Source organism: Quercus suber, unplaced genomic scaffold (genome assembly GCF_002906115.3).
Source record: "Quercus suber isolate HL8 unplaced genomic scaffold, Cork oak 2.0 scaffold_186, whole genome shotgun sequence".
In the NCBI taxonomy this organism is placed as follows: domain Eukaryota; kingdom Viridiplantae; phylum Streptophyta; class Magnoliopsida; order Fagales; family Fagaceae; genus Quercus; species Quercus suber.
Genome location: NW_027069644.1, coordinates 388,423 through 399,495, shown reverse-complemented (window position 1 = coordinate 399,495; position 11,073 = coordinate 388,423). Strand labels below are relative to the sequence as shown.

The following is an 11,073-nucleotide window of genomic DNA, read 5'->3' as shown; positions in this document are numbered from 1 at the left end:
CCTTTTTCTCTCCCAAATACACCGTTTTGGCACAACGCTTAAATAATCCAAAATTATTGTAGATAAGCGCATTGGCTCTTTTTATACAGTTGTAGAAGTAGATATATTTTCCTTCCTGCTGCCATGGAAAGAAATACATAAAGAAGCTACACCAAGAGCGTTACACTCAGCTTTGACATGAAGAAATAATTAAGAAATCCATATAGGCACAAAAAAAGAAAGACAGCGATAACTGAGAGTTATGCTCAACCAAATGATAATACTCAAATAAATAGTCTTGATTTGAATTTCCACATCTCCTCCATATATATACATATAATCTTAAAAACATAACCACCCCTATAGTTAATTCAATTCCTAACAAGTTTACAAGTTCTCAAAAATCTTCTATCTAAATCTATATAATATCTAAAAATTGAAATTTAACATCTATTGTTACTACACTCTTATTGAGCCACATGAGCGTAGCATTTCAGTTTACTTTGGTCCCATTCAGTTTACTTGGTCCACTTCAGTCCAGTTTGGTCACATTTGGTTCATTTTAGTCCCATTAGGTCCATTCCATCCATTTTAGTCTACTTTGGTCAATTCAATCCATTTTTATATCTCTCTTAGAGTCGAAGAGAGTGCCTCTATACATTATTAAGTCCAAGATGTTAGATAAAGTTTATAAAGCTAAAATTTCATACTATAAAAGTCCTTAACAAAAAGATGCTATAGAGTAATCTACATTTTTTTTTTCCTTTCATTTCCAATTTAATTTTTTTTACCATAAGTTGAAGACTTGGCTTTTGTTTATTTTTGTGAGATGTTATGTCATACCTTAAGGCAACAATTTTTTTTGCCTATGACCTTGTTATCTAAATGTTAGTCTATCTCTCTCAAAAGGCTGAATCTTTTGTTTTGTTCAATTATTTGGGTGATTATATTTTTAGATAAATTTTGGCTTTGAGAATTTCTTTTTTCTACTAATAGAGTAGAGTCACACTCAAAAGCTGTTGGTCAGTGAGTGATTTTATTTTATTTTTGTTAATATTGTTGATAGTAATTTGTTTAGATGTTGAACTATGCAGTTTTGATGAGGTCTTTTTTGTGTGGATCCTTTTGGATGAAGAAATTTGTGGTTTTGGTGGGAAAAGTATTCAGAGTAGTTGTTTTTAAAGTATTCTATAGTGGCACTTAATTAGACAAAAACAATAATTAGTTAAACAAAAATAATCAGAAGTGACATATTTTGGTTTTTGCAATTGTATTTTAATTAATTATTTAAAAAAAATTATAATGTTGCATATAGAAGATTTTGTGTTTTTATATAGGTGTGTAAACACAAATATAATTTGTATTGATTGAATAGTGAATACAATTCTTTGTTTTTGATCCTTTTAATAAGGTAGAATCTTCTGATTCTATCTTCTTTGTAATCTTGACTCCAACATGGAATCTTCTTCACTTTGGTTGGAAGATGGATCGAACGATCTTTACAATGAATTTCTAGTTTTGAGCTTGTTACAGATTTGTTGTTCTTCAAGTTCTTCGATTTTTTTTTGAATTTGAAGGATTTTGGGTTGAAGTCCCTCGGGGCTTTAGAGGTTTGATTCATTGAACTTCAATGATTGAGAGCTTTTTGAAGTTTATGGAGGCTTTTGATCTTGATTCCAATAGAACTTCAAATCCTGGAAGAAGGATTCAAATTAATTTCTTTGAATGATCATTGGGCGTTCTTGGCAGAATTTCTCCAGAGTTTTGACGTCTTGAAAAGTTGGTAGAGAATGAGAGGGGGTGTCCTTTATATATAGTGGTTTTAGAGGATAAGTCTCATTTTGAATTGATCTCCTAGAGATAAGTAGTAGACTCTGATTTATTTAAAAGATTCCCACCAAAACTTGTTGCTTATAGATAATTATCTCTATTTATCTATTTTGATATAGTTTCTACTTTGATAAAGATAATAATCAACAAAGAGTCTCACCATAATTTGTTACTTGTAGATAATTATCTTTATCTTATTTATTTATTTTAATAAAGATAATTATCCATCAATTATGATAGAAAATTTATCTTTATTTTGTGGATCAAATGACATATGACAAATTTTAATTTCTAATGTGATATCATCTTAGATGACACATGTAATGATTTGATTTAATTAATTTAATGATGCATAAATTTGGAATTTGTCACTAAATTTTGACGTGGCATATTATAATTAGCTTAATTAATGTTTTGCCTCCTACAAGGTACATTCTGATTTGGTAGATATTTTCAAATTTGTCAAGATAAAGCAATATATTCAATAAGAAATGTCATGATCGTACTTTTGTATACTGAGTAAGAGATAGTACTATAATGGTTAAAAACTTAACTCGCAGGACACGTACAAATTACAAGACATAATGAATACAAAGCTTATTTTCAAAGATAGTAAAAGAAAACACAACTCACAGGACAAATACAGCTTATTATTTGATAATTCGATAAATTATCAAAAACCACTTTCCAAGTAACTTTTAATTTTCCAATGGCTGGCTCTCGTATGCTCACTTGAAAATTAAATAGCCTATTATTACATCATAACAAATACTGATTTATCAAATGATACCAAGTTAAATTATGCATATACTTGAGCATGCAGGCGTGGAGTGAGATGGACTTCAAGTGGGGTGGCTTTCTGGTTGGTAAGCCCAACTTTCTCTGTCATATCCACAGGTTTATTCAAAGGGCTTGCAATTTCGAAATTATGCAACAAGGTAGCAAGTGTGAGTTGTGTAACTTGTAGGGCAAATGAAATACCAGGGCACATTCTTCTACCACTACCAAATGGTATCAATTCAAAACTATTGCCCCTAATGTCAACATGCTTGTGGGTTGTAAGAAATCTTTCTGGCTGAAATTCACTAGGATTTTCCCACACGTTTGGGTCTCGTTGGAGTTTCGGAAGACTGACGAGGAGTCTTGTGCTTGCTGGAATGTGGTAGCCTACTAAAGTACAGTCTTCCATAGACTCGTGTGGCACTAAAAATGGTGCAGGAGGATGTAAACGCATTGTTTCTTTGAGGATAGCCTGAAGATAAACCAAATTTTTTAGGTCTGATTCCTTCACTTGCCTTTCTCTACCAATCTGGATGTCTAATTCTTCTTGGGCTTTCTTTAAGGCTTCACGATTGTTGAGAACTAAAGCAAGAGCCCATGTCAATGTTATTGTTGATGTGTCTGAACCCGCTACAATAAGGGTCTGCAAACGTGACATAACAGAAAATGGAGGATTAGATGGTCAGCTAAGGTTTTAAGCTTTCTGACCGTGGACCAATTATCAAATTTAGTAGTTGCAAGATTTAGATTACATTAATAATCTTAAATATGTAGGCGTCAAGAGCTTTTATACTGACGTAGGCCATTAGGCTGAGCCATATAAACTTTCATGTATACTCTCTTTTTTATACATATATTCATCATTTAATAATCACTCAAAATCATGTAACAATTTTTACAGTAACAATAACAAATAGTAATGATGGCAATATTCAATATATGTAGCTTTGTAGCAAATGAGATTTTGGTAGTGTATATATGTAGCTGAATTAATAGGATTATGAAAAACTTACCATGCTTGTAGCCTTGACTATTGTATCTACGTCATAACCAAAAGTTTCATCATTGTCAGTGACAATGGATAGCAATACATCCATAAAATCTTGGTGTTCCTTCATCCCACCACACAATTTCTTTTGCCTATGTTCTTCTAGCCATCCTCTAGCCATATGATCCAATTCTTTTGCTGTCTTCTTCATAGCTTTCTCATACCCTCCTATGTCCAACCACCTTAGATAAGGAAGTGCATCTGATACCACAAATGTTCCACTCAAATTGAAAAACTCTCTCAATGCCATTCGACATTGATCATTCCCTTCATTCTCATCCTTGGTCGTAGCCCCACCAAATCGCTTCCCTACAACCATCCTACATATTACGTTTAAGACTGTGTACCCAAACCATCTCTCCATCTCCAATAATACCTTCTTGTTCTTGCCCAATAGCTTATATATCTCTTTTATAGAATCATTTACCTCGACATCCGGAATGTGTTTGAGTGTCTCAAGGCGGTGGTTTGAGAGGACCTCTTGCATGGCTATTTTTCTCACTTGGCGCCAGAAGGGACCATAAGGGCTAAACCCAATCATGGCATAGTTGTAGCCCAAGACTTCTAGAGCTACACCTTTTGGGCGGTTTGCAAAGACTTTGTCATTGGTGGTAAAACACTCTTTAGCTATCTCCCAACTACTTACTACTAGGGTTCTATGCACCCCCAACCAGATTGTGAAGATTGGTCCATACTTATCAGCCATGTTACCCAAGATTATATGGGGCGGTTGTGACCCTCCTAACAGGTGGAGGTGACCAATCAAAGGCCATGCTCCACCAGCATCAGGTGGAACCCTCTTTTTACTAGTAGTACTTTGAATTCTTTTTGATATCCATAATAGAAAGAATATAAACATGAAAATGGTGAATATGCTGGCCATAGGAGTAGTGAAGAATAGGTAGGAGAATAGCATGGTTTTTGTTTTTGTTTTTTTTTTTTTAAGTGTTCGGTTTTTGGTTAGTGATGGTGGTTTTGTGGTGAAATATATTTATAGCCCAAACTTNTTTTATATCTCAGTACCCAATAGGGTCGGTTGAAGACAAGCAAGTGATGCAATACAATCGCAGCAAATAAAAAGAAAGCCCCACTTATGTGTGTATTCTCTCTCTCTCTCTCTTTCTATATATATATATATATTTTTTTTTTTTTTTTAAATTTAAGAAAAAATATATTAAATTATTTTATAAGAAATGATATATCTACAACATTTTTACAACAAATTCTAAGTGGCAGATTTTTACTAGTTGGGGCAAAAAAGTAATCTTAGTGTTAGTTTCAAATTTGAACCAATAACAACTAACTACCTGTGATTTGTTGTAAAATTGTTGTAGACGTATCATCTCTCTTATTTTATTGGTCAATAGAATACATTAAAAAAATCCCATTGTATCTTAAAATATATTAAATTAAAAAAAAAGAAGCAAAAATAGTCAAAATTTGGCTAAAATATTAAATCATAAGATAAAAAATTATTAATTTATTCTTGAAATTTGCTAAAATTAAAATTAATACCAAAAAAATTTATTAATAATACAATGTAAATACCATGAAATATGCTAAAATAAAAATTATAAATTTCTAAAACAAATGAAAAAAACAATAGAAAATATCTCTCAGCTTTCTTTCATTCTTTGCAATAACTTCACAGTGATGGATGATGTGTCGTGGGTGGGCATGGCACCTTGAGCTTCATGCTAATCCGATGTAAACCCAACTCTCTCTCTCTCTCTCTCTCTCTCTCATGATGAAAATGAGAGAACTGGATTGTGATAACTCATAACTGTGAGTATTTTATACAATACTTCAAAAAAATTTTAAAAATTTTTAATCTGCACTCTGCACTAACACTACACGCATGGCACATGGCCCCCTCACAGCGCCACCCAATCTAACCGACTTCTCGAAAGTTTAATCTGCTTATTTTTTATAAAATTGAATTTTTTTTTAAATATTGTAAATAAAAATAAAAGTTAATTGAAATAGTATAACGAAACTCATTAATAGCACTAAAAAATACATTAAAATTTATAAATAATAGTAAAAATAAATTAAATAATAAAATTAGTGGACAAAAACAAGGACGAAATGGGTAACTAAACATAAAATTCTAACTATATAATTAGTTGTCAACGTTTTCAAACTATATTTTTTATTAGCATCTCGAGTTTCAAAGACTCGATTTTGGCCCATAAATCGAGTCTCAAAGACTCGATATTCATGACCTAATTATATTTGATGTGGTATATTTTTTCACGTGGTGACCACATGGAAATCGAGTTTCTAATACTCGATTTCTAACACACAAAAAAAAAAAAAAAAATTTAAAGTTCTAAGTCTGTGTACCGAAATACCCAAAAACAAATTTCAAAAATGTCAAACACATCAATCTCAATCCAAACTCAGATCAGAGGGAGAGAAAGAGCTCAGAGGGAGAGAAAGAGCTCACCTCACCAGCTAGGCACGGCCGGAGCTAGCGCGCGGCCTAGGCCTCTGGGTCGCGCGTGGTGGTCCGATCTGATCTTCTCCTTTTTTTTTTTTTTTTTTCCTCTGGGTTGTTCTCTGTTCTGGTACCTCTCTTATTTATATTTATAAGGGTTGGAAATCGAGTATTAGAAACTCGATTTCCATGTGGTTGCCACATGAAAAAATATGCCACATCGGATATAATTAGGTCATGAAAATTGAGTTTTTAAGACTCGATTTATGAGCCAAAATCGAGTCTTTAAAACTCAAAATGCTAATAAAAAATATAATTTGAAAACATTAACAACTAATTATATAGTTAAAATTTTATGTTCAGTCACCCATTTCGTCCACAAAAGCAATATTTATCCAACCACCAAACCCACCCACTGTATACGCATAAGCATATAGCATCTTAGCACGCCACAGACACATGGCGCACGGCCCCACACACTGTCACCAACTCCACTAAGACGCAGCAACATGGCCCACTGCCCCATACATAGGTACTAAAGCCAAATTTTCTATTTTAAAAAATTTAATAAAAAAAAAATTTAATAAAAATTTAAAGCTATAAAAAAAGACCTGATTCATAATTTTTGGCCCTCAAAATGGTTGAATCGGCACATAAGTACTAAAGTCAAAGCCTTTTTTTCCTTTTATTGTTCCTATCTATTTTATCTTGCCTTACATCGTTGTCATTTTAAATTTATAAGTTTGGGCTACATATATTTTTTATCAAAAAATCACCACCAATGACCACAAACAGAAATGATGATGAAGGGGTGTCGCAGTATTGGGCATACTTCTTGAAGATTTTTGGCTTGATTTGAAGTTCCGCACCTCCTCCATCTATATACATGTAATTTTAAAAACATAACCTCCCCCATAGTTAATACAATTCTTAACAGTTAAGAAACATAACTCATATATAAGTCAAATGCCAAATTACAAGACACATAAAATGACAAAAAAAAAAACTTATTTTTACAAAAAAATCCAACCTTTAAAAACAGAACTCACAAGACAAATGCAAATTACAAGTCACACGTAATATGACTTGACAAATACAGAGCTTATTTTCAAACAGTTAAATTAACTAAGATGATAACTTTTTCTAATGACTTTTACTTTTCTAATGTTTGCCTCTTGAATGGTTACATGGAAATGGCAAACACCAATTTATTGCACCACACCATATTTTAATTTATCAAATGATACCTAGTCAAATTATGCATATCACACCATATCATATTTTAATTTATCACATTACACCTAGTCAAATTATGCATATACTTGAGCATGAAGGCGAGGAGTGAGATAGACTTCAAGTGGGGTAGCTTTTTTCACCATATCATATTTTAATTTATCACATTACACCTAGTCAAATTATGCATATACTTGAGCATGAAGGCGAGGAGTGAGATAGACTTCAAGTGGGGTAGCTTTTTGGTTTGTAAGTCCACCTTTCTCTGTCATGTCCACAGGTTCATCTGATGGGCTTGAAATTTCAAAAGCATGAAACAAAGTAGCAAGTGTGAGTTGCGTAACTTGCAAGGCAAATGAGATCCCAGGGCACATTCTTCTACAGTTCTACCACTACCTTGGCCTCTAACATCAACATCCTTGTGAGTTGTAAGAAATCTTTCAGGTCGAAATTCACTAGGATCCACCCACACATTTGGGTCTCGATGGAGTTTTGGAAGATTAACAATAAGTCGTGTGCTTGCTGGGACGTGGTAACCAACCAAAGTACAGTCTTCCATTGACTCGTGTGGCACTAGGAGTGGTGCAGCAGGGTATAAACGCATTGTTTCTTTGAGGATAGCTTGGAGATATACCAAATTTTTCATATCTGATTCCTTCACTTGCCTTTCTCTACCGATATAAATGTCTAATTCTTCTTGAGCTTTTGTTAAGGTCTCAGGGTTGCCGAGAAGCAAAGAGAGAGCCCATGTCAATGTTATTGTTGATGTGTTTGAAGCCGTTGAGATAAGGACCTACAAAAGTAACATTGTTGTTAAGCTTTCTAGCGATGGTCCAAGAATCAAATTTAATAGCAGCAAGAATTCAGATTGCTTTAAGAATTCAAAATTTATGCTATTTGATTATATATGGCTTAATATTCAACAAGAAAATGACATGCCTTCAAGTTTAGGATTTAAATAAACCATTATGCACAAGATAATTATCGTGAAATTGTTTGAACCTTTTAATTTTGTAACATGAACTTCCAAATTCACGTTGAATTTTATGTGAGATGCGGTAAATGCTTCTTACATGGGGAATATAAATATTCAGCACTACTTTTTGTGGTGTATTTATGCTCTATTAATTGTGGTATGTTATGTGCTTGATTTTATTATATTTCATTTTAAACTTCAATTATTTTATAATAAAAAAATGTAAAAACAATATATGATAAGTTGTGATTTGTAAAATATAAAGTAGAACACAAAAAGTGGTATAAAGAATTTGTATTTCTTCAATGAGCTGTGTGCTTATCTACCTAAAAAATTTAATTGTTACTCTTGGAAGTCAACACAAATTCAATAGAGCAGTGTTTATTACACAAATAATTTTATACAATTTTACAAACACGGAAAAAAAAGTTATAATTTCAGTTTTTTTTCACCTGTTAAAAATTTTCTTAAATAACGTGTTTGTAACAAGTTAACCTGATTCAAAATATGTAGCAAATGAGATTTTGGAAATATATAATACAATGTGTGAATTAATAGGGTTATCAAAAGCTTACCAAGCATGTAGCTTTGATGATTGTATCAACATCATAACTGGAAGTCTCATCATCATCAGTGACAATGGATAGCATTACATCCATAAAATCTTGGTAATCGTTCACCCCACCAGAAATTTTCCTCTGCTTATGCTCCTTTAGCCATTCTTCAGTCACATCATCCAATTCTTTTACGGTTTTCTTCATGGCTTTCTTGCTCCCCCTTATGTCAAACCACCTTAGATATGGTAGTGCATTTCAGACCACAAACTCTCCACTCAAATCTATAAACTCTCTCAATGCCTTTCGGCACTGATCATTTCTATCATTCTCAACGTTGGTCGTAGCCTTACCAAATCGTTGTCCAACAACCATCCTACATATAACGTTTAGGGTTGTGTACCCAAGCCATCTCTCCATCTCCAATTACACCTTCTTGTTCTTGCCCAATAGCTTATATATCTCTTTTATAGAATCATTTAGCTCGACATCCGGAATGTGTTTAAGCGTTTCAAGGCAGTGGTTTGAGAGGACCTCTAGCGTGGCCATTTTTCTCACTTGGCGCCAGAAGGGACCATAAGGGCTGAACCCAATCATGGCATAGCTGTAGCCCAAGACTTCTAGAGCTAGACCTTTTAGACGGTTGGCAAAGGCTTTGTCATTGGTAGTAAAACACTCTTTGGCTATCTCCCAATTGCTTACTACTATTGTTCGATGCACACCTAACCAATCTGTCAATTGTTTATGAGTTCCTTAACTGTGATTAGATTCTTATTGGTGATATTGTTACCAATTACCAATTACCACTAAACACTTAATACCTAAATTTGGTACAACTCTTGTTCCAGCTTTCTAGAAGCTAATCTTAGTATAATTTTCGATCTGTTTAAAGTAAAAAAAGAAAATGAAGGTGGCAAGTAAAGAATGACAAACTATAATAGAGTACATAACATATTAAGTAAAGAAGAATAAGTAAATATTTTATAAGAATTACACCTCAATCTCAATCTACTCAATGTTGGTAGATGTGGCAAAATGGGCAGGTCGGGTTGGGTTCGGGTCGGGTCAATCGGGTTTGCAAGTTAATTGGGTCGCGGGTCAAAATGGGTCATTTTTAAATAGGTTAATCGGGTTGGGTCAAAAAATTCTAACCGTTTTGCCATGTCTAGCCATGTTACCTGAGGGTATATGAGTCGGTTGTGACCCTCCGACTTGGTGGAGGTGGCCAATCAAAGGCCATGTGCCACCAGCTTCAGGTAGAACTTTATTTATACTAGCAATTCTTTGAACTCTTCTTGACATCCATATTAGAAAGAATATGAACATGAAAATGTTAAATATGCTAGCCATAGAATTTATGAAGAATGGGTAAGAGAAGAGCATGGTTGATGTTTCTGGCGAGTGACAATTAATGGTTTTGTGGTAAAATATATATAGCCCAAACTAGTAACGAGGTGGTTCTTACAAGATACGTGGCAAGCAAGCTGAAAATAAATTCAGATTGTCAATTTAACATCTTAGAGTATATCCAACAAACTCTCTAAACCCAAAATTTGGAGAGTAAAGCAGCAAAATGATGCTTCAACAGTCCTTTTGTAAAGTTTTTATTTACAGCTATGTGTTTTGTTGGCTTATATTTCGTGCCAAATTTGATTGTAATTTTATTCAATCTTTTGTACCCTGTATTTATTGTGGGATTTGATTGTAAGGGTTGTGTGATAGAGAGAGTGTGTAAAGACTCAAGCAATTGAAGACTGAAGAGTTTTCGCGGGTAGCTTGCAACTAAGCATCCTGTGAAGTGACTCATGTGACTTGCACATGCTGGAATGCGAAAAGTCAGGCCAAGATGGAGACAACTGTGTTTCGCGAGTATCTCGTGGATAAGGCCTTCCCACAAGACACTCGCGAGACATTCTGTTCTACCAGCCTGTCCATTCTGATACACACTTTCTGTGCCTACACTATATATACCCATATTACCCACAAATATTAAGAAGTGCTTCTGAGAGAAAATCCTAGTCAAACACTTTGAGAGTTAGAGATTGTTATACTCACAATTCTCCACACATTTGCTTGTGGAATTTCCTCAACTCCTACCTCTCCATTTCCATACCATTGAGAGGTTGATAACCCAAACACTTACCACACCCTTTCAGAGTGTCAAGTGAGGTTTTGGTGCTGCTAGGAAGTATTGGAAGAAGTTAAAGATGATAGATGCAACATGGAGCTTATT

At 33.8% G+C, this 11,073-nt stretch overlaps 1 protein-coding gene and 1 pseudogene across 1 annotated transcript; both read right to left on the bottom strand.

Moving 5' to 3' along the window:
• Positions 1 to 2,386: 2,386 nt before the first annotated feature.
• LOC136069734 (cytochrome P450 CYP82D47-like) lies at positions 2,387 to 4,613 on the bottom strand. Its single transcript, XM_065778554.1, has 2 exons — positions 3,603 to 4,613; positions 2,387 to 3,232 (listed from the first exon to the last, which is right to left on the bottom strand). Exons 1-2 carry the CDS (start codon positions 4,551 to 4,553, stop codon positions 2,609 to 2,611), a joined length of 1,575 nt encoding a protein of 524 aa, XP_065634626.1. The 5' UTR covers positions 4,554 to 4,613; the 3' UTR covers positions 2,387 to 2,608.
• A 2,863-nt stretch (positions 4,614 to 7,476) lies between these two features.
• LOC111998640 (cytochrome P450 CYP82D47-like) lies at positions 7,477 to 10,190 on the bottom strand (annotated as a pseudogene).
• Positions 10,191 to 11,073: the final 883 nt, after the last annotated feature.